Raw genomic sequence first — 27,701 nt, 5'->3', positions numbered from 1 at the left:
CTGGTCCCGGAGAGCCACAGCTTTTGTTGTTACTCAGCACTAGTGTAGCACAGCAATCGAATAGTTTAAATAATTGATTGTGCAGCTAACTCAAACACCCAGGGCCATGTCTGAAATAGCTTATTTCGCGACTAAGTTGTACACACAACAGCAGGCAAGTAAGCTGTTTTGGAGACTTATTTCTCGGGTCTGAATCGGTTGCTGATCTCTTGACAAAAACCCCCCCCGCGCAGATCCTGCGGCTCTCCAGGACCAGGATTGAGGATCACCGCAAGCCCGCTGTGATTGGTGGATAATGTCTGGTTACGTCCTATTAATTCCCACAGGAACCCCAGACATGAAGTCAGGAAGTATCCACCAATCATCACCTGTGTTACTCAATTGGTTATTACCAAGCAACTCCGTGACTGGTGGAGCTCTTCCATTTAGTTTTCCAGTAATAAGACATCACAGCTCGTCCCTGCAAGTGTTAGGCTGTGTATTAAGGGCGTTTGTATAACAGCGTTTGTAGCTAATGGTCAATTCATGTCAGTGTCCATTCTGGATGGCCGTCTGACTGAACACAAATCTCCACGATCTCGAAGCTTCCCGTTGGCTTTAACTGCTCAGTTTGTACTTACATACTTGAAATACTGTTAATGGCTAGATTTGAAAAAAACCTTTTCATTTATACGATACATTCTATGGCCCTGCCATGAACCAATTGCAAACGGGTGCAATCTTTTACCTTTTTTACATACCGTATGAACTTTAGAGGAAGATAAATGAATAATTCATCATCGTAATCGTAGCTGAGCCGCACAGAACATCCCTCACCTATGAACCGAACCTTCGAATGCAGGAAGGCTGCGTTCCTATGGAAACCATTGCTTTAATGCGACTTAAAATGTCATAATTCTCCAAACACTGTGATGAATAAAATTACTGTTTTTTTTTTTAACCGACTGTAATTAAATCTCCATTATTTTATTTTTGTATTCATTAATTGGTTAATGAATTAAAAATCATTTACATTTGTAAAAGCAGTATAAGGGCATCTTCCTATAGTTTTACCACAGAATTGAACCCAAGGGTCGCCGGTAAAGAGACTCCATCATGCTCAAAATGGCGTCCACATCGTACAGGTAGGGAACGTGTCCACTCTGCCTTCACTTGATGACTGAACTGTGACTCACCGCGATACTGCAGTCCAGGTGTGTGTGCGTGCGTGTGTGAACACGCTTCAGTTTAAATTCAACCCAAACTCAAAACAACTGACGAGAGCCACAGCCAAGCCAACCATTTTATTCATCAGCTCTTTTCAAATCTGCATTGTAAACAAAAGACATAATTAAAGGGCGTCGCCGGGTTCAAGTGACTTTCTGGCTGGCGATTTGGCTGAAAAAGATTACACCTCCAGCCCTTGTTGTCATGCAAGCAGATACATTATTGAAATATCTCTCCCCCCCCCCAAAACAGAAACATAATTACAGCATTAGACGGTGTTTTCCATAACTGTACCGACTGGAGTAGTGACACCCTGTGATTCACCGGTTAGCTCAAACTAAAACGAAAGGAGAAAATGAAATGGCCACAGGCTGAAATGTCGTTCGTTATCCGGGAAACGAAGACTGCATAAAACTTGCCAGCAAGTAAGTAAGTAAAAACAAGGCCTTGTCGGGTGCCAGGTCCAGCATCGCCTCGTCACAGAGAGCAGAGGCCCCTTCAGCCTCCTACGCTCCCCGTACCGACGTGCTCCTTTGACCTTTGAACCCCCCCAGAAGCAGCAGCACCAGGAGCAGCAGCCTAAGATGTGTGCTCTTTGAAAGCGGACCGGGAGCCAGTCCGCGGGACGGCGGTGCAAGCGAAACGCAAACGTGCGCGGGAGCCGGGGGGGGGCGTCACCGCGGCGACGGCTCTGTCGAGGCCTCCCCGTACCTGAATAAACCCCCATGATCCTTTGCGCTCAGCCGGGCGGCAGCAGGCCTGGTTAGCTACTTAAGCCCTGCTGTACATCACAGGCTCACACCGCCATGACCCCTGAACCCAACACGAGGGTTGTGCGCTCTAAGCTGATTGGAGGATTTTGCTCCTTATTAACCAGGCAGGTGTCCTTCAACAACAGTGACATCTACCATCTACCCCCCCCCCCCCCCCCGCGCCAGATCTCTGCATTTAAACTTTCAGACGGAGTGTGTGTCATGGGGCAGGCTTAGCATAGCTAGCTTAGCATTCTCAAGAGGCTACCCATAGTCCAACATGCTTGAGACATATACACACTTAGCTAATCTGGCTAATTCTATTATTTTACAGCGCAGTATAGACAAGACATTTACAAATTAATTACACGTTACTTTTTTGTTGCGTTTCCTTAGATTTTTCATTCCCAGCTGGTCACATATATTTTCAGCTGTCGGCACCATTAGGTAAGCAGAACATTCTGTTAGTTGCCGAGTTGTTTGTGGAGGTCATTCTGGCGCTAGCTCAGCTTAGCACCCAACCTCACAGAATTACGTTTTTGCAGTGCAAGTTCAGAAGACTTCATGTGCGATTCCTGCCGTGTATGGAACAATACCAACATAATACAATTAATCAGAACAAATCATCATACAAAACAACGTCCTCAAAAACCTGTACAATTAAATCCTATATTTACACCAAACCAAAAACACAACCCAGTGTTTGCATGAAAACAGCAAACCACCTCAGAGACCGAAACACTGCAGAGGTCAAGGGTCAAGGGTAAAGGTTCAAGACAGACATTTAGTAGACGTTAGAAAAACTGTAAACCAAAGAAGAAATAAAGCTAACGCAAGAGGAAATATCAGTAGCCTGAATAACCCACTCGCTGGCTGGTTGCCCATCACAGGTGTAGCTTGTTGCCATGGTGATCACAGGTGTAGCTCGTTGCCATGGCGATCACAGGTGTAGCCTCCCCAGACTGCGTCTCATATTAGAAGGGATCTGAAAAGTAAAAATCTGTCATGAGACTGCACACAAACCAAACCATAAATGAGATCTTTTCATCATCTTCATAACAGGGATTATTAATGGGCCTCTAGGTCTTCCTGGTGATACTGCATTTCTGTATTTCTGAGAGCTACACTGATTTTCTGCTCCTAACTCTGGACAAGAGTGCCAAATGATTATTACTGAATAGTGTAAATTATATCATTAAATCAATACTATGTCTGTGTTACAAAAATTGTTCAATTCCTGCTATGAGCTTGTCACCAGACACTTCCAGAACTTGTGGTCTGACCATCTGACTGGTGCAAACCATGGAAGACATTTTAGCCTGTGAAACAGCACCCCCTGCAGAGGCATACCTGGTATTACAGTGGGCAAAGCACTAGTAAAGTCAACGGAATAAAATAAATAACTAAAATAATAATAAATCTCCCACAGACTGAAAAGGTAGGGGGGAAAAACCTAATAACATGAGGATAAACTTACAGTGGGAATATCTGGGCTTCCGAAAGGAGAGAGCTCTACGGAGCGGTTCTCCTTGTCGAAGGAATCCTCTTTGTGTCTGTGTGCAAACTTCCTCTTCAGTGCTTCAGCGATAAGTGCTGCCGGGTCGCCAAGGGCAACCACCTTCTTACTCCTCTTCCTCATCGGCGTTCCGCCAGGAGACCTGCACACGGGATCAAACACACGTCTCACACACACACGCGGAGGAAACACACAGGATCACACGTCTCACACACACACACACACACACGCAGAGGAAACACTCACAGGATCACACGTCTCACACACACACACACACACACGCAGAGGAAACACTCACAGGATCACACGTCTCACACACACACACACACACACACACACACACACACAGGAAACACTCACAGGATCACACGTCTCACACACACACACACGCGGAGGTAACACACTGACAGGATCACACACATGCTTCGGAAACACACACAGGATCACACGTGTGTCACACACACACACACACACACACACACACACACACACACACACACACACACACACACACACACACAGGAACTGGTCTCCGGTTTAATTAGCAGAAATATCTTCTGTGTTTCTGTGGTCCTAAATTCATGCATTGAGTGTGAAAACTGCACAGGCATAATCAAACCATCTCCAAAGCAAACACCGGGAGAAGGCAGGTTCTGTTCATTAGAAACATTGTATCATAATAATAATAATAATAATAATAATAATAATAATAACAATAATATCAGAAACACATTATTTGACTTCACATATGATTGCATGTCTTACCACTGTCACAGGTATGCAGTGAATTTTAACTACACCGTAGTTGAAATTTACAGCAAAGTAATTGCTGTAAAATAACACTGCTTGCATAATGACAGTGTCAATTGTACTGAGAGTGACAGTACAGTCTGTAACAGGCGGTGGTATGTGATTTATAACAGTGTTGTGCAGGGTTGTCGTCCCGGACAGACAGACAGGTTAAGTGCTGCAGTGCACACAGCGTGCGACGCTCACCTCTCCACGGAGCGGAGCTTGACCTGCGTCAGGTCCTTCAGCACGTCCAGCATGCTGGGGGCCTTCCCAGGCGAGTCCGTCCGCGGATCTGCCCGAGTGCGCTCCCCGCCGCTCGCCATCCGGAGCGGCTGTTTCATCGAGCCCTGCGCTACCGTCTGCGTGGAAGCAGGAGGGCCGGGAGGAGGAGGAGGAGGAGGTGGGGGAGGAGGAGGTGGAGGGCATCGGGGGGCAGGAGTGGACGTGAGGAGAGGAGGGGGGGGGCTCCTCCCGGGGGTGGCAGGGGCACTCTGGGGAGGCGCAGCTCCTGGAACAGAGAAGGTCACCTGAGCGGGACTGCGGTTTGGGCCCTCCCAGGGGTGTAAACCAATCAGGGGCTGCGGTCACCCCCCCCACTGCCTGTGACCGTGGCCTGGAGCGGCCGGTGAGCGTGACCGTGAGCAGGGCTGCCGTTTGGCCTTTCCCAGCCGAGGGGTGTAAGCCGATCAGGGGCTGCACCCCACCGCCGCAATGGGACAGGCGCCGCAATGATAGGACCACCGCAGCCATCAGTCTGCAGAATAACGGCCATGTACACAAATGGATAAAATATATGTGCGCGCTCTGTCACTGCAGAAGACAGTGCAGCTTATTACTAGCTCTCGATGTCAGAATATCCCACAGGGCTGAACAGTAGACACACTCAAATGTCCGCGCCAGAAACAGGTGAAACGTATACACATTGCCCAGAAGCTTCTGGATAAACACAGGGATAAATTAGACTTACAGTACTGACACGTTCATCGTGCTCTCTCAACGATTAAGTGTATGAAATGTAGTCTCTCAGACGCCATTACTTTCCCCAATCTGTAGCGCTTTTAAAATTGGAGCAGACAGAAGTGAGTACTTTTCACAGTGGATAGCCGTTTTAAAGCGGGACAGTCAGCCACAGTGAGCGGGTTTGCGGCCGAACGCTCACCCGTCGGCATGGTGACGATCATGGCGATCTGCGCGCGGAGCCTGAGCAGCTCGTCCTCCAGCGCTGTGATCTTGCTCAGGGCCTCGGTGTTCCCCGGAGCGCCGCCCCTCCGCTCGGGAACGCCGCGCTCCGGAGCCGGGAAACGCTGGGTCACGCGACGCCTTCCGAGCGGAGGAGCGTCGGTTCTGTAACGCAGGGCAACCGGACCCCGGTCAAATACATCGTCGTCTTGGGCTTCCAAGTACTTTTCTGGACTCAGTTGATATTGCCTGGTGCGATTGAGCCAACCAAGATGACGAGAAGGCAGGGCTTTTTGCACTTTCTGAGAGCATTTCATAGGTTCCAACAAGCTCAGGAAAGCGTAGAAGATTATTTGAATCCAAAACAATGAAACGCAGCACAAGATTAAAGATCCTCTGCGATCAAAATACCTATTTTTATTAGTAATAAAGACTTGGGTTTTATTTCTGCCCTGGAGTAAATGTGCATACTACCTACTGCACAAGGATTTGGTATTGGTCTTTTGACATGGCATTCACGTTATAACCAATCAACAGTGTCCATTTAGCTGGCTCAAAATCAGAAGAGAACCTGAAGTGAATATCCATTACAGCATGGATAATGCCTCATCTTTTTTTGTAACTTTAAACTTTTATTTTGGTGCAGAAATGTGTTGTTAATGAGAGAGGTCAGAGGAGACGGGCCAGACTGTTCAAAGCTGACAGGAAAGTGACAGTAATGCAAATAACCAAGCATTACAACAGTGGTATGCAGAAGAGCATCTCTGAACACACAACAAACCTCTAAGTGGATAGGCTACAGCAGAAGACTTAAGTATAAAAAATAAGTCTAATGCATACCTAATAAAGTGCTCACTGAGTGTACATTGTTGTCATTATTAGATCCATTACCTGAACTTTGTGAAGACCTCTCCGTCATCTTCAGTAAGCCACATCACGTCCGCGAAGGACGGTATAACCGCTCTGTCTGACGGAAAGTCGGCACCACCGTGCCTTTCAAACGACTGCAGGGGAATCTGTGAAACAGAAACAAATGTAATCACCTCAAAAACGCACACTACTGCCTTTTCATTCGTGGAATGCTGCAAAAAGGCTCTGTTTCACAAGATCAGCTTTTTACCTCAAGCCAGGGTATCAAGGGTTACCCCTACAATAAATATTGATAAAAACTTTACAGCACTACGACTGAAAGGTGATCCCTTGGTTTAAAAGGTTATGGAGTGCTTCCACTGTGACTTTTAATAGTCTGCAAATGTGATACTGCTTTTTACAAGATCATTAGACTCAGTGTGGATGCTTTCAAGACGCATATACGGTATCAGGCTCTCAATCCCAGGATGTCCTTGCTTGTTGCTCTAGATGACATCCCCCGTCTCGATTGATTTATTGGGAAAGACAGACATGCACTTCCATCTCAAACTCCATCAAACATCGTAAGCTCTGCGAAGTGAAATTTCCCATTAGGTGGCAGCTGTACTGTACCTGGAAATGAACGCGCGCTTGTGGACTCAAGGGGAGGTTTGTTCCAATCATACGAACTATGCTGCGATACTGGCCGCAGTACTGGTTGTCCCACACCGGCACTAACTGAAGAAAAACCAAGAAATAACATCATAAACACATTTTATGAACATAGTTTTGAGCAATACTTTCGATATTGTGCAATCAAGTTCGGCAGGCTAAAGTTAAACTAAACAGTCAAGTGTATGAGATCACAAAAACCCTCGCCGTGAATAAACACAGTATGAATGCAGATTAATATGATCAAAACTATATCGGTAGCCAGAACAAGGCTTACGTTAGTTATCCCGATAATCTAATTTATAGAGTTATCGAGATCTCAAATACGTTTACACCATCCATAGTTGGCATCAAACTGCAATGCTGAAAACAGATCAATTTAATACATAAACAGGTCATTACCATGTCCGCTGGCACTCCAAAGTACTCGAGGAGATTTCGTAGAAGGTCAAGAATGTCGGCGAGTAGAGACATTTCGCTCGCGGGGTAACGACTATTTCCACTTTTGAAATGTCCGAGGAGGCGACGGTGTACTGACGAACTACGTTACACCTGACAGTTACGGACAAGAGCGTCAAAATGTCCACATGCTTTCAAATCTGCAAAAAATAAAACGAAAAATAAAACGTCTACGTTAATAGACAGAAAATACTCGCAAGTATGATTGGCATCAAATAGTTATTAAACACGAAAAGGATGCAGTGTAAAACCCTACACCGCCTCCTGAAAATGCCTGCAGGATGCTGCAGCGTGCTTTCCTCCAAAGGAAAGCGCTGATCATCAAAATACGATAGTAAAGCAAGCAAAGCACAGCTGTAAATCTGCATTAGTGTAACTAGTTCTGCAAATAAGTGTAATTCTTACCGTTTTTTTATACTTTCAAATGGTTCGTAATTAGCTCAAATATTTTGATCCCCGGCTAGACTGTATTTTCCGTGAAATACAAATCATCAAACGGTATAAACAGCTCCCACTTTGGTCACGTTCCCAGAGCATATGAACTCAAATAAAGCCGCGTGAGCAAAAATGATTCTGGTTGGACAGTTCAAGTTCCCGGAATACAGTAAGCCAATGATAATGCACTAAGAAGCAAGGTCCGATTAGGTCACCCACCAATCGCGTGCGATGTTGGAAGAGGAGTACGAAAATTTGACTGGCGCAAGGTTGCGGTGTCGGAGACGGCTAACTTGGCTAGCTAAACACAGTGTCGATTATTCTGTATTTACGTTATCGCGATATAATTTTAATGAATATCTTCTGTTTCTGAAGGCGTTTCTTCACATATTCGTTCTGTTTAAGGAAAACAAGTGGCTAGAAACAGTGAGTAGATTACCTTTTGCTATCATTAACGTTAGCTAGACTAGCTAAGGTATTGTGTATCGAATACCCAGCGGACGTCCGTTGCCCGTCCTTGTCTTGATACAATACTAGGTAAATTGGTTCTAGTTAGCGAATTAATAGCAAATGCATATCAATTGAATAGGTTTCATTTCTGATGCGGCGACCTCGCTCAAAATGTCAATTTTCAACACTGAAACAAGCTAGCCTGTTAGCCTACATTTTAAGTGACAGCGTGGAAGTCCGTTAACGTTGCAGTAACTGTCTTCTTCTTGTGGTCACAAATAGCATTGAACATATTTCAGTTCAATGGCAGATAGCCAGATAATGTCTTACGGTAACTAAACAAGGGATTGTTTTTGTTTAACAGCAGAAATACAAGGATGATGGACGCGCTATCCGTCGTGACCCAGCTGCGAGACTTGGCCTCGGAACCGCAGAACAGAGAGGCCATAGTCCAGGACCAAGGGTGTCTGCCGGGCCTGGTTTTGTTTTTAGATCATCAGGATTCCCAAGTGCTGTACTCTACTTTACAGGTTAAAACCGTTTAATAAATGTATTTCCTTGACGCTTCCCCTGTTTTATGGTCACTGATCTTGCTATGGTGTGTAACGATGTGGTTACAACGAGTTCTGACTGGGGGCTGATTAATTAACGGGCTTCACACTTGCTTTTCTAACTGTTATTTGGTCATTAGCAAGCTAGTAGATGCATATCTATTTTTTCCCCTTTTAATTACCTTTCAGACTCTCCGTTACCTGGCAGAATCGCCCTTAAACATAAAAACAATGAAAAATGAGTTGGGTATGATGGTGAGCTTGGAGCATCTGATGGAGAGGCAAGTACAGGTTTTATTTCATTTACAGTCTAGCAGGAAGCAGGATTACGAAGCAATCTGAAACCCAGAACAGCTCTTTACTTCAGTCCATGTTCCAGATTTGGGAGGGTTCTGGGATTTACTCAGTGCTATTATCTGGCTGACTCCAGCTAACAGTAATCCTGCTCTGTGAAACAGGGCCCTGGGGGGTGTTTCACAAAGCAGGATTGCATGGGATAATTGCTCTGAGTAAAACCCAGAACCACTTATTTTAGCTACTTTGGTACATGTTCTTGTTTTATGAGGGTTGTGGGTTTTACAGTTATCCAGCTAACTCAGTAATCCTGCTTTGTGGGTTTTACTCAGTGCAGTTATCCAGCTAACTCAGTAATCCTGCTTTATGGGTTTTACTCAGCACAGTTATCCAGCTAACTCAGTAATCCTGCTTTGTGGGTTTTACTCAGTGCAGTTATCGTGCTTTGTGATACAGGCCCCAGAAGCGGTATCTTCTGGTATGTGTGTTGGTTTAATTGTGATGTCACTGTTGTTGCTAGGAGCGAGGTGAACAGTGACATCACCGCCCTGGCCCAGGAAGTGTACGGCATACTGAGTGCGCCCGAGACTCCCCGCACCCCGGACAGGCCCAGGAGGAAGATGAAGCCACAGTTCTTCCTCAACAGCTCCAACAAGAAGGCCAAGTCCGTCACCCTTCACATACAGGGACTGGACACTACCGTACGTTCCTCCCCTAGACCTCCTGTAATACTGACCACAGACCTCACTGAGGCCCTATCCTGTCTCCTGGAGCATGGTTCATAGTTAATCAGTTTTGGACCATTTAAAATGACTGACTTGGCTGGCAGAAAATCCAAGAGCTGAATGAAAGTGGCAAGTATAATGAATTATTTGCATTTATATTTAGCATTTTTTCCATACTCAAAGCACTTCACAGTGATGAGGAGAAAATTAATCTCCACCACCACTGATGTGTAGCATCACCCATCTGGGTGAATCAGGTGGTAGGTTGGGAATTGAGCCAGGACAGCTCAATTATTCCTGACCATTCACCAGACAAGCTCAGTAAAGAGTATGAAAGTATTTTATTCCAAGACAATGACGTATGTGACCCAGGTCTGGTATTCACTGTTGACTCCTCCGTTGAGAAGCGTCAAGCCTTATGTTGGAGGTCTGTAGCCGTAGCGTAGCGTAGCGTGCTGCATTGCACCCTGACGCTGTGGCCGCTCTCTGCTCTGCAGGATAAGAGGGGCCTCTGTGAGGACGCCCTGCTGACGGTCAGAGGGGTCATCAGCTTCACCTTCCAGATGGCCCTGAGGAGGTGCACAGTGCGCGTGCGCGCTGACCTGTCCACGGAGGTGTGCCCGCCATCTTTACCCTTCTACCGTCTTTACCCTTCCACCATCTTTACCCCTCTACCATCTTTACGCTTCCACCATCTTTAACCTTCTACTGTCTTTAACCTTCCACCATCTTTACCCTTATACCATCTTTACCCTTCTACTGTCTTTACCCTTCCACCATCTTTACCCCTCTACCATCTTTACGCTTCCACCATCTTTAACCTTCCACCATCTTTACCCTTATACCATCTTTACCCTTCTACTGTCTTTAACCTTCCACCATCTTTACCCTTATACCATCTTTACCCTTCTACTGTCTTTAACCTTCCACCATCTTTACCCTTATACCATCTTTACCTTTCTACTGTCTTTACCTTTCTACTGTCTTTAACCTTCCACCATCTTTACCCTTATACCATCTTTACCTTTCTACTGTCTTTAACCTTCCACCATCTTTACCCTTATACCATCTTTACCCTTCTACTGTCTTTAACTTTCCACCATCTCTCTCTCCCTCTCCCTCCCTCTTTATAGTGCACATGTTCAGTCCCGTAACAGAGTTTAAGGTCATCTTTTCTGTTTGACTCTCCAGAGCTTGGCCTCTGCTATAGCAGCTACCAAAGTGCTCAGCGCCCAGCAGGTGGTGAAGAACGAGGCTGGAGAGGAGGTGGGTACTACAGCATGGCTTCTCCTCTGCCAATCAGATCACTGCACAGCGTAAACTAGAAGGTCTCATCCCTCAAGGACCGTGATTTGATGATCCCTACCTTACAAGCACTCCGTGCTTCTGTACAGGAAGTTACAATTGCGTCCTCATATTCAGGCACTGGAAACACAACTGTTTGCTCTTGTTTATATTACATGACCAAGTATATGTTTTTATACCATGGGAATATTCATCTGTTGAACTGATACCATTATGACACCCCAAGTAAGGTATACTGTGGAAACATATCAGTGATTAAAATTTAAAATGAAAAAAAGGTATATTTTGGTCAGTTTGCGCTTGGTGGTGGGTCCTATCGACATGATGCTCCAGCAGTCTGCAGTCTGGGCCTGCAGTGTGTGGCATGGCACTCGTGTGACTCCTCTCCGTGTGAACGCAGGTCTTGGTTCCCCTCTCCACCTCCGACGTCTCGGTCCAGGAGGGCCCCACCCTGCCGGACTACCTCCCCGAGGACGAGAGTCCGGAGAGGAACATGGACAAGGCGGTGTCCCGGACCACTGCCAAGGGGGACGCGGGCGGGAGCTGGCTCAACGCTGCTGCCGGCTTCCTGTCCAAGACCTTCTACTGGTGAAGCCACTGGTGTGTGTGTGTGTGTGTGTGTGTGTGTGTGTGTGTGTGTGTGTGTGTGTGTGTGTGTGTGTGTGTGTGTGTGTGTGTGTGTGTGTGTGTGTGTGTGTGTGTGTGTGTGTGTGTGTGTGTGTGTGTGTGTGTGGGTGGGTGGCAGTGTAGGGCAGGATCGTACAGAGCAGGATCACTGGGTTAGCTGGATAACTGTGCTGAGTAAAACCTGGAAGAGCTCTTTTTACATCAGGCCGTGTTCCACATTTGGGAGTGCAGTTATCCAGCTAACTCAGTAATCCTGCTTTGTGAAACAGCCCTCTGATCTTCATGGTATCTCTAGTACAGTGGTAACCGACCGTGTTTCTTGAGATCTACCATCCTGTAGATTCATTTCAACACGCAACTTTTCTAATTATCAGCTTAAGATCTCTAGCTGTTGAATGTGGTGTGCTTTGTTAGGGTTGGAGTGAAAACCTACTGGACGGTAGATCTCCAGGAACAGGGTTGGGCAGCCCTGCTCTAGCTGTTGAATGAGGTGTGCTTTGTTAGGGTCGGAGTGGAAACCTACAGGATGGTAGGAGCAGGGTTGGCGACCTCTGCTCTTTTCGAGCTGGCAGAGTGGGCGGTGTGTTGGCTCTTCCTCGGTGTGTGAGGAGGAGCCAATAAGTTCAAGGGTCAGCGAGTCTGAACGGGGCACCGCCCACAAAGGCTCTCATTGGCTGAACACTGACCCCCTGCGTGTGCAGTGACCAGCACTCTTGGTAAATGGTAAATGGCAGGCATTTATATAGCGCCTTTATCCAAAGCGCTGTACAATTGATGCTTCTCCATTCACCCATTCATACACACACTCACACACCGACGGCAATTGGCTGCCATGCAAGGCCCCGACCAGCTCGTCAGGAGCATTTGGGGGTTAGGTGTCTTGCTCAGGGACACTTCGACACAGCCCGGGCGGGGGATCGAACCGGCAACCCTCCGACTGCCAGACAACTGCTCTTACTGCCTAAGCCAAGTCGCCCCACTCTTCCTGTTTCCTACACTTTGACTGTCCGTTTGTCTACTGCCGTTGTCTTTTGTGTTCTGTAAATATTTGTTTCGTTTTTAACCGTTACGGAAGGGACAGGACCCCTGTGGTGAACATTTAGCTCGTGACCTGGCTGATACCTGAGTTCTGTACAGTCACGACGCTGCTTGTAAAACGCGCTTTTGTTTATTTTGTTTTTTAAATGTTGTACTGTAGCATGTTTCGGGAAATAAATATGGAAGGGAATGGGCTATTCGCACATGTTTGGTTTATGACGTTAAGGCACACACAAAAGTTATTCAGAACAAATTGTTCAGAATGAAATGTTTAATCAAATGAATGTTCCTACATTAACAGTAATGTACAGTACTTCCAAAGCCTACACATTCTGCCCTGACCTTAAACAAACTTTATTGAACTTAGGCCAATACTCAACACAAAGTGACATCTCTAACAAGCAGCAAATGACCGACTTCTCTGTGAAGTCTCTAAGCTCTTGACTGAAAATACTATAACCCTCTCTGTTGCTTTGGTTCATCACACGGCAAGACCAAATCACACCTCGCTTGGATGAAGTTCTTAGGTCAGGTAGCAGGTCTGTACTTGTATATTAAAGCTAAATGAAAAATCGACAGAGTAAGATAAACATTTGAAGGGTGAAAGCAAAGTTCATAAGCATAACGTAATGTTCCTGACTGTGAAGTTCAGGGTTAGGTGCCCATCAACTCATTTCATCAGGGGTTTTTTTCACAATGTGAATCAAGTTAAAAGAAATCGGAATTAACAGCAATACTGTATTAATACTAGAGTTAAGTTCACTTTGCTTCTAAGTGGCTGTTTATGCTTAAAACGTTTCCACAGTTGAAGATCATGGCCCATCTATTCTGTAGCTTACTACACCAAAGTCCTTTGTTTTTGGACCCTGGGGGCAGTTGGAATGGAGGCATCATGTTGAGCGCTGGAATTCAAGGCCTGTTTATAGTGAAGCGATGTATGGGTGGCTGAAGGACATCATTAGGGGAGATCGGGGTCTGTTGTGACACAGGGGTCCATTAATACCCAATGTTTTTGGGTTTTTTTGCCCGATCAGGGACCAGCTATCCTGCAGTAAATCACCCCCATACACGTTCTCTTTCACCTCGGATTTCAACAGATCAGTTTCCTGTCCATTTCGCGGTCAGAAAAAAAAAAACATTGCGTAACAATCGACCCCGTGTAACAACAGACCCCGATCTACCCTACATTGTCACCGACAGTCCTTTATGGCTTGACTATAACCGGTCGTCGCGGCCGACCGTCAAATGTGATCGTCGCAGGTGGCGAGGATCGTCCATCGCCAAACGATAAACTCCGTAAGAATCTGCGCGCTCTCTCACTCCGCCTTCTCCTTGTGCTTCTCGTTCCTCTCCTCCCTCCCTGCGTTCTTGCCCCCCTCCTCCTCCTCTTCTGCGTTTCCTTCCCGTTGGTATTTGTCGTGGGTCCACTTCGGGCTGCTGTTGGACTTTTTGAAGGGGAACCGCCCTCTGCCTCGCTGGAACAGGCCACGCCCCCGCCCCCTCTTGGCCCAATAGTCCATGCCGTCATCCCTGTCATCGTGCTAAGGGGAGGAGCCACGGTTATTTGGCAGTTGTAAACATCGATGTGTCCGACAGCCAATTAGTTCAACCCCTTTGGCAGCAGTACAATTCCTGCAGATTACAGATTATTTTATAACTATTCTGCAATATACAGAATAAAAGTTATTCTTTCACATGACTGTGTTAGCAACACATTTTCTCGAGAGTTAAATTATTTATGATGCATATCTGGCCCATGTCTTTACTTAACTGCTCCACCAAAATTAAACCATAAATAACTACTCAACCAGAAGCAAGACACAGTTTGGCTAGTTTTGATTAGAGGGCAAGCACTGACAAACTAGACTGAGTTTCTCAGGAAGATACTGAGTTTGAGCCTGATACTGAGTTTGAGCCTGTTCAAATTAATTCTCAAGGTAATAACATATTTGGGCGGGGGGGTTGGATAAGGTAGTCAGAACCAACCAGCAATCTCACAATGCATGGCTCCATCTCACTTGTAAACAAACCTTTGAAATGGTGCCAAAAAGCACAGAATTTTGAAATGGAAGCCAAACAAGATATCCACCGTCTTCCTGGGTTACTGCAGTATTCCAATGGAATATTTAATGAGGGAAAAAAAGCGCGCAATGGTGAGAATTCCAGGGAATGGCACACTAACCAGGAAATACTTCCTGCTCCGGGGCGTGTATTCCGGGTCCCACTCCTCCTCCTTGGGTCTCTGTGGGAAAGGGACGTTGGGTGTGCTGGGTCCGGGGACGGGACCCCCAAACACACCCCTGCCCCGTCCCCTACCGCCGCGGATACGGAACTGCTGCAAGACCAGAGAGAGGAAGAGAGAACAGTGACTACACGGTTTTAACCTCCTACATTTATTAAATCTACCGCAATTCTGTCAGGGCCACTTCCACAGACACTTAACTTAGTCCTGGACAAAACTGAATCTCAGTTGAAAACAGAATTAATCCGAGGCTTAATCTCGGTCTGAGAAACTGGGCCTCCGTGGCGGCCATTCAGATTTAATTCCCACAGTAAAAAGGGGCTTTGCGATTATGAAAGGTGATATAAAAATTTCCATGCAACGCAAAATCCCCAACACTTAACAGAGTAAAATAAAATGTATGTTCTGTGTATCAGTGTCATTCTCTACACAGTGCACATCAAGGATCTGCAATCCTCAGCCTGGAGAGATTAACTACGTAATTCTGACCCAAGACACCAGTGAGTTAACCTTAATCAAGCACTTTCATTGGTCAAATACCTGCACAGTAACAATGAAAACCAGCAGGCAACTGTGCAGACCAACTGTGAAGGCTCTCCAGGACCACGGTTGCACACCGTGGGTGTAGGTTCCAGCGCTGTACGTGTACTTACAAAAGTCCCCCTAGCCCGGAGCCCCGGTCCCTGATAGCCAGGGTAGTCCCTCTTGCCCTCCTCTTCCTCCTTCATCGCCCTCCTCCTGTCCTTGTCGTCCCGGGACAGCGAGGAGCCAGAGGAGGACCGGGAGCGCTCCCTCTCCTTGCTTTTTCTGCGAGAGAGCCGGTCGGGAATCAGAACCCCTCGGGAAAAGGCTTTAGACCGGTCTACCATCCAGACATTTAAAATGATCAATAACCAAAAACAGTTATTATCATTTATCAGTTATTAGCTTTGTCAATACTGGAAAATGTAATGGTTTCTGAGAGAAAAAAAACATTTACCCAGAAGCTACTATGGCATTTTAAGGACATACTGATTAATACATTTTTTGGAAACATTCAGTAATAGCTAAATAAAACCCACTTTGGAAATGGAAGATCATGTGAAACGAAAAGGCGATACCAAACTGCGTCTCTTACACAATCTGTTTAAGAGGTGCATTGCAATGAAGTCCAACCTCTTGCAGATGCCTGGGTTATCTCATTTTTATCATGTGCTTTTTGCTTTGCTAATCCCCAACTCATGTCCTCATCCAACAAAAGGCGCAAAACATTCATTACCACTGCAAAACAAAATGATCGGTTTTCACACAGACAGTTCAGGAAGAATAGGGTGGAACACAGAATGACTGACAAGCATCAGATGAAAAATTGAATCCATTACCATACACAAGTATACATTCACACTAGAAAGCATCTGCGAATAAGAATCTGCACTCAAGGCCCACCTTTCCTCTTTTAGGGATTTGTAATCTTTGTAGTCCTTGAAATCTTTCCCGGGTTTCTCCGGTTTCCCGGACGGACTGGGATCCCGGGAATCCCGGCGGTCGTCACCCTCACGACTCCTTTCCTTCCGCCTGCGGTCGATGCTGTGCCGCAAATCGACCGAGTCGCTCCTGGATTTGCGCTCACCCTGCGGGGAATCGGACCAGGGTCAAATACGTAACCGCTTCGGATTCAAACACTTTTCATGGCGTTGCTGAGCTTGTCTGGTGTATTGGGACCTATGAAATACTCTCAAAAGGTGCAAACACCCCCCGCCCCCCACACTTTTTGGTCAATTGCAGCAGGCAAGATCACTCAAGCACGGAAAAGTATTTGAATCTAAAACCGTTGTGGATTTGATGCAGGTCTGGTCGGAACGCAACATTTGTTTAAAGGCTCAAGTCAAAACTCTTGTGGTCTTTAGAGAGCTTGTTGTACGATAATGCACGCAGCTGAACATCGAGCGAGGCCGCAGGGAAAGAGGAAAGAGCTGTGGATATGTAAACGTACCTACCTGAGAGTCACCTGCGTGACAAACAAACACGGATGAACAACATCTGAAACACGTTTCTCAACCTCTCGCACATTAACACGGTCCACTCACACGTCTACAACCTGCGGATGTCCAAAAGCGATTCTTTGAGTAGACGGTTTCTCACACTGTGAAATTTAAGTGCGTCGCATGACCTGCTCACCTTCACGTCTTCTTTAAAGAGTCTCACCTTCTTGAAAGCACTAGGCGAGATGTCAATCCTCCTTTGAGAAGAAAAACATGTGAACAGTTTTATCGGTTTTATAAGAGCCAATCGCAAAAGGAAAAAAGCAAAAGGCTAAATGCTAAACGCGAAGTGTTAAGCGCTAAGTACTAAAGGCTAAATGCTAAATGCTAAGGGCTAAGTGCTGAAGGCAAAAAAGCAAAAGGCTAAATGCTAAACGCTAAGTGCTAAAGGCTAATGTGGTGCATTTTTACCTGTGGATCTCAGGGCTTTTGTGCCTGGCCTCCTGCTCCACGGCAGCTTTCTGATAGACAGTGAAGCGCTCATGGAGGGTCACTCCTGTTGACTTGAAGTAATGCTCTGTTGGTTTCAGGAGAGAGACACTGCCCGGTTAGTGCTAAGCGCAACAGCGATTCAGCAGCAGTGGCAGATGGAGGTAATCAATGCTCAATATGGGGGACACCTGGTAGGAAGAGAGAGGTATGTATTACGCATACATTTCCCATAATCCACTGCATGCAACTGTGATGCAACAGGCCTCCTTACCATTTATTTATTAATTAATTATTACTTTCATTTATTGATTTATCTGGTATAAATACGGCCATAAGTTACTGTGAAATTCAATTTGTACAATCATTACACTCAAGGATTATATTTCTCTAGGTTTCATTTACTTAGGTCTGTCTGAATAGCTGTAATCATTAGCAGCAACCATTTTAGGTCAAAAAAAAAAAACCATCAGAAAAACAATCTCCAACCTTCTGTTAAGCATAATTTTTAAGACATATATCAATCACTTTATAAAAACCAACCAACATTTAATTAAGTTTGTGTAAACTGCAGGATGGGGGCAATGGAGACCACAACACCATGTATCCCATCGTTACTGAGTAACATTTAAAGACATCACTGCTTTTCTGATCACATAAGCAGGTTGGAGAGCCAAACAAATGTTAGTTTTTTTTAAATTCACTTCATGGTTCAACTTACCGCCTGCAGTCTCAAAACCAACCACTAATGACTTGAGTCAGCTACTACAAGCGTAGTGCTTCAACCAAACCCAACATGGCGGAGAGAGGGGCATTTTGGAGCTAGCGACCGATATTACAGCAGGAACACAAGGCCTCTGTATCTCTCGAGCGTAATTACATTGTAACGGAGGGGGGCTTGGCAGTTCAGGGCATACTCCAGCCCTGCCATGACCTATTCATAACGAAAAAGAGAGCGTCAACTGGACAAACTCCGATCTGGAGACAAGTCAGAAGTCAGCTACGTCACACTGTAGCACTGCCATAAAGAAACACTAAAATCCCACTCGAAACTTAACTCAATTTATCTCTATCATTTAAAAAAAAAAGAAAGAACAGTAGCCAGCAGAACTCGCTACAGATTAAACTGGTCAGTTTAAGTTAATTTTAGTCACATAGAAATATTTCAGCACTTAAAAACAAGGGCGTTTCAAGTGAAATATTAACAACAATGACAAGACTGGTGACTCTTAGGTAAAGCAGTGAATTGGAGGGTAGGTACCTCTGACGTGATGGACCAAGGACACGATGTGGAGGACGTAGGACTCGGCCGAGCTTTTGAGCGCCTGCGGCCTCTTAATGTGCTCAAACACGGAGCGGAAGCCATGTTCCCTCCTCCCGCACTGAGCCTGCGCCAGCACACTCGCTAGGGACCTGTCACTCGCCACCGAGCTGAGAGAGGAGCACGCACACACACACGCACGCACGCACACACACACGCCCACACACTCACACGCACACACACACACGCACACTCACACACACACACACGCACACTCACACACACACGCACGCTCACACACACATACACACGCACGCACATACATACATACACACGCACACACACACGCACACACACACACACACACACACACACACACATACACACACACACACACACACACACGCCCACACACACACGCACATACATACATACACACGCACACACACACGCCCACACACACGCACGCACATACACACACACACACACACACACACACACGCACGCACGCACGCACGCACACACGCACGCACATACATACATACATACACACGCACACACACACACACACACACGCACGCACGCACATACATACATACACACGCACACACACACGCACACACACACACATACACATACGCACACGCACGCCCACACACACACACAGATTGTGCACATGTACATATTTAGATGCCCACACACATGAGTAAACAAGGCAACGCGCACACACAAAAATAGCAGAGAGAAACTTCACTCCATAATCTTAACAAGTGGCAGCAGTGCTTACCTGACGTTGTCGAAAGCCTTGGCCCCCAGTTTCACTTTGACCTCGGGGCCGGGAGCCTCGGCCTCGTCCCTCACGTCCACCACCTTCTGCAGCAAAGGACCCTGGGTAACGAGCTCCTTCGCGTGCCACGAGGTGGTGGGCGTGGCATCCTCACGCCTGCCGCGCCTGTCCGCCCCCGGGCCCTCCTCCGCGTGGCCCTCCGCCCCCGCCCTCTTCAGCACAAAACCCGGGTCTTTAAACTGGCAACCCCCCGCCCCCTCCCTCCCCGCCTTCAGAACCTTACTCTTATACCGCCCACTTTCCTCCTGGTTTTCCGCCATCCACTGGGCCTCCCCGAGGTAGGTCTTCACGGGCTCCGATTGGCCGGACAGCCTGAACTTATACGGCTGCCTGTAGGCCTGGGATTCGTCTTCCTCCTCATCCTCCTCTTCCTCCCCCGGCTGTGCCGGAGAGTCCCCGAGGAAGGGCACCGACTCCTTTTTGGTTTTGACCCCCTTCTCGCCCTCCGCCGCCCCCCAGCCCCCCTTCGCCTGCAAGCTCTCCTTCGTCCCCTCGCTGACCCACACGGCCGCCCCCCTGTCCTGGAGGGCCGGGCCCCTGTCACCCTCCTCCTCCACGAACCTGAAACACGGGGAGACGCGGCTCGTTTTACACACCCTAATCCAGCGGTTCACACACATTTTCACCCTGTGGAGTAACGGGGCGGCCTGTAGCGTAGTGGTTAAGGTGCATGACTGGCACCCGCAAGGTCATCGGTTCGATCCCCGGTGTAGCCACAATAAGATCCGCACAGCCGTTGGGCCCTTGAGCGAGACCCTTAACCCTGCACTGCTCCAGGGGACAATTATCTCCTGCTTAGTCTAATCAACTGTACATCGCTCTGGATAAGAGCGTCTGACAAATGCCATTAATGTAATGTAATGTAATGGAGTCTTAAAGTCTCAGGGATCCCTGCACATTGTGAAGTCAACAACATAATGCACTTCATTATGACTGACCATAACTGCTGGGGACTGGTGGCCATGTTGCTGGTGTTTGGGAACCACGATCCTAATGGACTCACTGTGTACCCACAGAAGACTCCCACTGCATCACAGCACTTCGAATTTACTGTAGACAAGTAACCTAAAGGCTTCAACCCAAAAAACCCCTCATGATCTATGCATTATAAAATGCATTAGCATTGATTTCAGGTACTCACAACAAACCTAGGTATCAGTACTTTGGCTGGTATTTCTCCAGGCCTGCACAGAAGCTGTACTCACCTTTTGAAAAACCTGCCAGTTTTTTGCACATCCTGCTTGTTCCGCAAACCTCCCCTGCTGCCAGTGGGGGCAGAGAATACCTGCCCAGGGCTCCGCCCCTGAGCGCTGTGGGCGGGGCTATACACCCCGGGGGCGGAGCCAGGGCTGTGCGGTTGGACAGAGGAGGCGGGGTGGGAGGAGCTTGGGCCAGGAAGGGCGGAGGAAGGGGATGGGCTACCGTCATCGTAGGCCGAAATGCCGACCCATCCGTCGGAGACGAGGACGGGCCTTTTCAGCTCGGACTTAACCGTCGGGCGTTCGCCGTTCCCCTCCCCTCCCCCCGGCCCCTCTCCACCCTCCCCAGACTTCTCCTGGGGGGGCCGCCTCCTGGCGGAGGTGGGGGAGGGGCTGCTGTGGGAGGAGGAGGAGGAGGAGCCGGAGGAGTCACGTGACCCAGACGAGCGTCTCGATTGGCTGCGGGACCGCTGGGACGGGGACCTGCGTTTGGGGGTGCGTGAGCGTGAGCGCTCCCTCCGGGGGCTGTGGGAGTAGCGCCGGTTGTGCCAGTTCGGCCGGAACCCGCCCCGGTGCTGGAAGCGCCCGCCCCCCGGGTAGAAGCCCCGCCCGCGGCCTCGGAACCCGTAGGGCCGCCTCATCCCCCGGTTGCCACGGTAATCCCGCCGGTATTCCCGCGGGTAGTTCCGATCTCGACTCCGCGACCGAGAGTACGACCTGGAGCGAGACCGGGAACTGCAAATGAAAAGCAGAGAGAATTTGTTGTGCCTAAAAAAAAGAAAATAAATGACCATTCAAGCTTTAAAAGTCTCTGGATATATTATTTATGGCTGGCGAAAGCTAAAACCAACAAAGAAGAAAAAAACAGCCTTCAAATAATGTAAATAATTTAAGGAACGCTCAATCATCCTTACTAGTGCGCCAGTCTGCAATCAAAGTTTAATAAAGAACGTCTATCAATCAATTCCTTTCAAAGTCGGCAGTTTGGAAAACAAAGGGAGGACATTTTGTTTCGCTGCTTCCTCGGCGCATAACTCACCTGTACCTCTTCTTCCTCGATCGCGTCCTGGACCTAGACCTGGACCTCGTTCTGGACCGAGATCTGGACTGAGATCTAGACCGTGATCTCGATGAGTGCGTGCGGGATTTTGACCGCACCATTGCCTCAGGTTCTTCCAACCTAAAAGAGCATAATACACGACAACATTCTCCAGAATAATTGTATGGATAATATTAAAATAATAACAACATATTAATGAGAATATGATTTGAATTCATGTTCAGACACATTGTAGACTAGACTGTTTCGACACGCCCACTGTGATCTGGCCAGCTGATTGAGGCCGATGAACAACAGTACACCTAGCTAGCCTAGGCAGCCACAAGATTATACTTATGTTTTAACACAAGCCGATTAGCTAATGATTGTCAGCCAAGTGTATAAAACGAATTTGATTAACTAGAAGATGACCATCAGCAATAACACACCATCTTGTCGGTATTTCGACATTCTTTAGAAGCTGCTTGCAATCTTACCTAAATATTTGTCATTTCGTTTACTGTAGTCTAACGTTACGGATATAATTCCCTTTCCTTGCTATCTAGCGACAAGTCAACTGTAACCTGAATCGAAATTATGCGTGCTAGGTAGCGTTAGGCAGCCTACTGCATAGCTAAGCTAAACAGCGTAAACAAACCGGACGGCAGGTAGCGATAATAAATTCATGTTAGCTGTCAAATAGTCGCCTCTGTCGTTAAATTAAATAGTGCATGAGGAGGGAAAACATAAAAACGACACATTTGTATTACCGTATATACTATTTGCAAAGCTTGTGCAATATCTGTCGTGTTCATCTGTCTATTCTTCTCCGGTTTGGATCCATTCACCCCTGTATTTACTTTTCGGTATTTTTCTCCGTTATCTGCGAGAAGTCCACGGTTAAAGGGTACGGCGCATTACACAAAAAAAATAGAAAAAAAACAGAGCTTATTAACCATGGGAAAGACTACGCACTCTTTTGTTTTTCCTGTTTCAGAAAAGAAGTTCCGGTTTGTATAGAATTATATTCTAATAAACGAAGTTGCAGTTACGATGTAGTCATCGAGATATATAAGTGTAGTAGTTTATTTGTCAGATCTGACAGCTTAAAATGTTAAGCAAATGTCCATATTATTTTAGTATGGATTATATTTTAAAAGTCTATTGATCGTGAATTCAATGCTTTTCTGCCACCTCCTGATCGGAGGATGTACCACAATTTCTTCGGTTGAAGTGCGCTGACATTCCTAGCTTTCCAAGAACAGTGAAGCTCCTGTACACTTGATATTTTGGGTATATGCAGATATGCACTGACCGGGGGCCACAGGCCCATATTAGACAGTACACACGGAGCTGCTATCATACATGCGCAGATCACTGTACTCAAAGGTATTTTGCGTGCGTAGTTGTCTTGATCAATGCCTAACTTTGACCCAGATGACAAGTTGAAAGTTAACTCATCTATTGCCACATTGTGAATAATACGTGGCAGGAGCGAGGTATGAGGCGCGCTGGTACGCCATAGTTATTCATTTAAACATTGGATACCAGTCGCGCATTGTTTTTCTGTGTCAGTCTTATCACTTGGACAGAAATTCCAATCATGCGCTTTCCATATCAGACGGCGGGAACCGTAAACAAGCAGCAAGATCGTTCTGCCCTGTGGCCTCTGTTGCGCTTGACTGATTAAATACAAATGTATAAATACATTGTATGGAACCTTTCCAAAAAGGTCATATTAATAATTCAGAGATTCAAAATTCAATCCGAGTGTGCACATTATACCTCCTGCTACTTCGACAAGCTCATATTAACATACCCTGGTTCTTATCGGAAGTACCGCAAGCAGACAAATAATATTGCCACCACGAATATAAAAGTATTAAGTATAAGCACGTAGCAAATTATGTAATGTTGAAAATCCAGTCGAGTTTCAGTGTATGCATTTATTATGAATTGATATATTCAAAAGTAAATACAGCAAATGCACATATTTGAAAATGTTATATGATACATTATGGCTAAAGACTGCACCTGTGCCCTAGGTATAGACTGCTTTATTAGGTACACATTTTTATTCCTCTGGTCGAACCTCCCTTTGCCCCCAAAATAGGTCCTGGGAGCATTCCTTAGATATTCTGGACATGTTGACATGATGGCATCAGTTACTGCGGATTTTATCAGTTGCGCATTCGTGCTGCGAATCTCCCGTTCCACCACATCCCAAAATTATTCTATTGGATTGAGACCTGGTGACTGTCATGTTCACGGAACCAGTTTAAGATGACGTACGCTTTGTGGCATTGTGTGGTATCCTGCTGGACGTATCTATGAGAAGCATGGGCAGACTGTGGCCATGAACGGATGCCATGGTCAGTTATATTAATTTAGCAAATGCTCGTATCGTCATAGCTCACAAACCTGGAGCGTTTGGAAGCAGCTGCATCACCACCATAGCATCTACACTGCGGCTCAATTCAAACTGAACGCAATGGACTCGTTTCACAGACACAGATTAAGCCGAATGCCAGATTAAATAATATTTTGAATGGACATTCTCCATACAAAATTTAGACGAGGACTAAGGTTAATCTGTGTCGATGAAACTAGCCCATTGCGTACAGTTTGCTTTCACTATGTCTTGCAGCTGTAAAATTGAACAAGAAATGCCAACAAGGGTGTGGACAGGAAAGGTTCAGACAAGTTTTGGGTTTTTCCAAACAAAATTTATTGTGTTTCTTTACATGCTATACAGATCGAATGGTTGAAAACTACAACGTTTTTTTTAAATTTATTTAATTTTTTTATTTATATATTGACAGAAAGGTCTCATTAAATGGAATCTCTATGGACCTGGATAGGAGTGCAGCAGGAGGAAACACAAGATGGAACCACCTCCAAGAATCCCGGCGCAGTTTGGTACCAAAAAAAAAAAAAATACCCCACCGAATGGTTTCTGTGATCCTCCCATCTTTACAGCGAACAGAATCCAATATTTCCCCCTTTGTGTTCAAAGCTTTGTCATCAGGTTTAATGAAATATACACATTTCTGTCTTTCTCTGTTGCTCCCTCAGGCACACATACAGTATCTGAGCGCGGGAGAGAAGTCTTCATATATTTATTTATGTGCATCGTACCTCTGCATACTTCACTGTAAGAGGAAGTGATCCCTGCATAAATGTTTTAACGTCTCAAATTCAAGGTACCAGCAATGTGCTGTACCAGTCTTCCGTGTTCCGTACAAAGAAGGTTCAGCGTGCCGGCAGCTACTCTGGTGTAGAACCGGTGTAGAACTGCAGAACCCTGCTTCAGCAGCAGCGGATGCTAAGTGTTGGGAAAAGAGAAATTAAAACGGTTCAAGTGTTGCCAAAAACTAATTATGAGCCTGAAGAAAGTAGCTATGTGAAAGTCACATTTTTTTTTCCAGGAATGCAATATATTTTCGTTCCTCAAACTCCATGTCCATTGTAAGTTGCGTGCTCTTAAACGAGCTAAAGTGTTGACTTTCACAAATCATTCAAATCTCATACTCCCATGATCCAGTAAGGCAAAGGAAAAGTTACTAAATAGCAGCGTGAAACAAAATTTAAATTCAAATTATTATTATTTTTTGAACATATCAAAAATCTGTTAGATCATGTTATTTTAATTCCACAATCATACAGAAAATTTGGGTTACGCTTAATGCATTTGGCTGCCTTGCCAAAGCAATAAAGACCACCGCCCCTTATTACAGATAAGCTACTTGGTAAGGAGCTGCTTTTCAGACGAAAGTTTGAAATGCGGGAAGTTGGAATCAGGAAACAGAACTTAACAGAAATTCAACAGAAGCTCAACATAGTGTTTCATTACACTTTTCCTTATACTATACACATTTGAAATTATATTAAAATGACTGGAATCTTAAGTACTTCGGAGCTTTCAATCTTTCATTTGACCAGCTGCTTCTTACGACGCAAGCGAGGACCTCCTAAATGGGGTGATGGGGGGTTTAAAGCTGAAATCTTAAAAAAAAAAGAATATATCAACTATTTAGGTTTTACAGAGATTTTAAAAACTATGTGAAATCAGCAGTGTGCGCACTATTCTTGGTTTACGGATAGAAAAGCGGTGTTTTCTTCCAGTGTATCTTCGGTATGCCTTCACCGCTAGGCTTATTACAGTAGGCTACTTCATTCATCGCGCGCTATGTCTACAGTGAAGAGCAATTCAAGTATTAGATAAGAGGACGCGACAGCTGATTTCAAAGTACAGTAAGTAGTAACACCCAAAAAAAAAAAGGAAAGAAAAAGTATTCCCAGCCGCCAAGCGTGATCACAAAACAAAACGTTCGTCTCCTGTGGCCAGTTTCGTTGGGAGCGAAGTGGGGAAAGTCGTCTAAACACAAAAAGCACACGGAAGCGCAATCAGCTGGAGACGGATGGTCTCCTTGACTACCGAAATTTGGGTTAGTTATAAAGTCTCGTCAACAGAAAAAAAACAAAAAAGTTTTCAAGTGTCCTCTCAAAAGTGCCAGTTTAAGGAATGGCTGCCTCGTTCTCAAGGGGAGGGGGGTAGTCTTAGAATAGCTGTCCAGCTCCTTCAGTAGACGTTCTCAGATAACATCTGAAATTAAAAAAATAAAAACAGAGAATTAGCATTTCTTTCTGCAACTGGTCACATTCTATTTCAATTGGATAACTGTATGAATGGAGTTAATGATTGGATGAAATCTGAATTGTGTTAGTTCTAGTGAGTTCGCCTCCAGATTTTGGTCTTCTTCTATTTTGATTGAATACATTGTTTGATCTTTAAATCTCGCAAAGCTCAGAATCTCACCCACCTGTACAGGAATGCCAATGAACTGCTTACCTACAAGGCACCTAGGGTGGCTCTATGAAGAAATAAAACTCTGGGTAAGTGTTTGGTTGTGCAGCACGCATGTAGCAGTATACACTGTTCCTGTGGTTTCAAGTTATGAGATGTCATTTGATAACTGCTCAGTAAATAAGTGCATTTATTTATTTATTTATTTGAATTTTTCCAGTCAAGCTGCGTGTCTTTTAAAAAGGTATGACAATCAATGAATGACCAATGGACAATGTAAGTGAGTTGTCCAAGAAGGGCCAGTGTGGATTTAGGTTTTAGGTTTAAAGCCCAGCACTTTTAACAACCGACTCAACTAATGAACTAATCATGGTACACTCAGGTGTCTCAGTGCCGGGCTTAAAACAAAAACCTGCACCCACGCCAGACCTTCTCGGATAAGACTGGACAATCCTGATGCAAGTGGAGAAATGACCAGGAAGGGCCACTCGTGGGCCTCAGACCTGTGGGTGACATACTGGTGTAGCACGTGGGGGCCTCAGCCTCCAGTCCTGGAAGGCCGCAGTGTCAGCGAACTGATTGGCTAAACTGTCCACACACCTTGTTACTAACACACCCTAGGTTGGGCTGCTTACTGAACGGAAACTACAAATACCAGCATGCACTGCGGGCCCCCCCCCAGGCCTGAGGTTGACAGCCCCGGTGTAACGGCACAAAACGCGAGCGGTTAACGGTCGCCATCACCGACCGGCTCTCTGGCGCGCCTGCACGTCCTCCACGCTGGCCAGGGGCCGGAGCGAGCCGTTCTCCCGGAACGCCACCACGGGGATGAGGTCATCGTCCTCCAGCCGGACCAGCCTGGCGCCCACGGGCAGGGAGATCACCTCCTCGAACGCCTCGTCAAGGCCCGGCTCCGGGACCCCGTTCTCTCTGGGGCGGGCCTCGGGCGAGGAGGTGCTGCAGGGGTGGGGGGAGGATACATCATTACGGTCTCTGGATTCTCGAT

The 27,701-nt window shown here is 46.2% G+C and overlaps 4 protein-coding genes across 9 annotated transcripts in view; 1 reads left to right on the top strand and 3 right to left on the bottom strand.

Annotated features, from left to right (window-relative positions):
• Nucleotides 1-2,512: 2,512 nt before the first annotated feature.
• Nucleotides 2,513-7,969, bottom strand: mtfr2 (mitochondrial fission regulator 2). Its single transcript, XM_061242083.1, has 8 exons — nucleotides 7,831-7,969; nucleotides 7,369-7,565; nucleotides 6,928-7,032; nucleotides 6,337-6,461; nucleotides 5,426-5,610; nucleotides 4,471-4,774; nucleotides 3,436-3,616; nucleotides 2,513-2,943 (listed from the first exon to the last, which is right to left on the bottom strand). The coding sequence occupies exons 2-8, from the start codon at nucleotides 7,438-7,440 to the stop codon at nucleotides 2,899-2,901; spliced, it is 1,017 nt and encodes a 338-aa protein (XP_061098067.1). The 5' UTR covers nucleotides 7,441-7,565; nucleotides 7,831-7,969; the 3' UTR covers nucleotides 2,513-2,898.
• A 108-nt stretch (nucleotides 7,970-8,077) lies between these two features.
• Nucleotides 8,078-12,521, top strand: armc1l (armadillo repeat containing 1, like). Of its 2 annotated transcripts, none has more exons than XM_061242081.1 (7): nucleotides 8,078-8,286; nucleotides 8,675-8,840; nucleotides 9,051-9,142; nucleotides 9,676-9,856; nucleotides 10,378-10,494; nucleotides 11,072-11,146; nucleotides 11,586-12,521. In XM_061242081.1, the coding sequence occupies exons 2-7, from the start codon at nucleotides 8,688-8,690 to the stop codon at nucleotides 11,775-11,777; spliced, it is 810 nt and encodes a 269-aa protein (XP_061098065.1). In that variant the 5' UTR covers nucleotides 8,078-8,286; nucleotides 8,675-8,687; the 3' UTR covers nucleotides 11,778-12,521. The 2 variants fall into 2 exon arrangements, with proteins under 2 accessions (XP_061098065.1, XP_061098066.1); XM_061242082.1 differs by having other exon boundaries at nucleotides 8,285-8,397.
• Nucleotides 12,522-13,103: 582 nt separating this feature from the next.
• LOC133128207 (bcl-2-associated transcription factor 1-like) lies at nucleotides 13,104-22,795 on the bottom strand. Its single transcript, XM_061241578.1, has 11 exons — nucleotides 22,659-22,795; nucleotides 21,889-22,029; nucleotides 20,856-21,584; nucleotides 19,591-20,211; nucleotides 18,804-18,973; nucleotides 17,525-17,630; nucleotides 17,250-17,310; nucleotides 16,518-16,702; nucleotides 15,746-15,899; nucleotides 15,033-15,185; nucleotides 13,104-14,391 (listed from the first exon to the last, which is right to left on the bottom strand). Exons 2-11 carry the CDS (start codon nucleotides 22,008-22,010, stop codon nucleotides 14,167-14,169), a joined length of 2,526 nt encoding a protein of 841 aa, XP_061097562.1. The 5' UTR covers nucleotides 22,011-22,029; nucleotides 22,659-22,795; the 3' UTR covers nucleotides 13,104-14,166.
• Nucleotides 22,796-24,592: 1,797 nt separating this feature from the next.
• The window catches only part of map7b (microtubule-associated protein 7b), a 53,171-nt gene continuing 50,062 nt past the window's right edge, over nucleotides 24,593-27,701 (bottom strand). For 4 of the 5 annotated variants that reach the window (XM_061243079.1, XM_061243077.1, XM_061243080.1 and 1 more), the window contains exons 18-20: nucleotides 27,444-27,652; nucleotides 26,712-26,762; nucleotides 24,593-26,494 (exon numbers count right to left, since the gene is read on the bottom strand). In XM_061243079.1, coding sequence (XP_061099063.1) covers nucleotides 26,752-26,762; nucleotides 27,444-27,652 — 220 coding nt within the window. In that variant the 3' untranslated portion in view covers nucleotides 24,593-26,494; nucleotides 26,712-26,751. The remainder of the gene's footprint in view (nucleotides 26,495-26,711; nucleotides 26,763-27,443; nucleotides 27,653-27,701) is intronic. The other variant, XM_061243078.1, reaches the window with a different exon arrangement.

Source organism: Conger conger, chromosome 5 (genome assembly GCF_963514075.1).
Source record: "Conger conger chromosome 5, fConCon1.1, whole genome shotgun sequence".
NCBI lineage: Eukaryota > Metazoa > Chordata > Actinopteri > Anguilliformes > Congridae > Conger > Conger conger.
Note: the sequence above shows the minus strand (reverse complement) of the source record. Positions and strands in the feature narration are given on the sequence as shown.

Excerpts from the sequence above, each read along its gene's own strand:
- LOC133128207 (XM_061241578.1), bottom strand. The coding sequence starts at position 22,010 with ATGGTGCGGTCAAAATCCCGCACGCACTCATCGAGATCACGGTCTAGA. Across the intron at positions 17,311-17,524 it reads AAAAGCCCTGAGATCCACAG|GAGGATTGACATCTCGCCTA; the intron begins GTAAAAATGCAC and ends TTCTTCTCAAAG. Across the intron at positions 15,900-16,517 it reads AAATCCCTAAAAGAGGAAAG|AAAAAGCAAGGAGAGGGAGC; the intron begins GTGGGCCTTGAG and ends GCTCTCTCGCAG.
- armc1l (XM_061242081.1), top strand. The coding sequence starts at position 8,688 with ATGATGGACGCGCTATCCGTCGTGACCCAGCTGCGAGACTTGGCCTCG. Across the intron at positions 8,841-9,050 it reads TGCTGTACTCTACTTTACAG|ACTCTCCGTTACCTGGCAGA; the intron begins GTTAAAACCGTT and ends ATTACCTTTCAG. Across the intron at positions 11,147-11,585 it reads AGAACGAGGCTGGAGAGGAG|GTCTTGGTTCCCCTCTCCAC; the intron begins GTGGGTACTACA and ends GTGTGAACGCAG.
- mtfr2 (XM_061242083.1), bottom strand. The coding sequence starts at position 7,440 with ATGTCTCTACTCGCCGACATTCTTGACCTTCTACGAAATCTCCTCGAG. Across the intron at positions 6,462-6,927 it reads AAGCGCGCGTTCATTTCCAG|ATTCCCCTGCAGTCGTTTGA; the intron begins GTACAGTACAGC and ends TCTGTTTCACAG. Across the intron at positions 3,617-4,470 it reads AAGCTCCGCTCCGTGGAGAG|GTCTCCTGGCGGAACGCCGA; the intron begins GTGAGCGTCGCA and ends TCCCGTGTGCAG.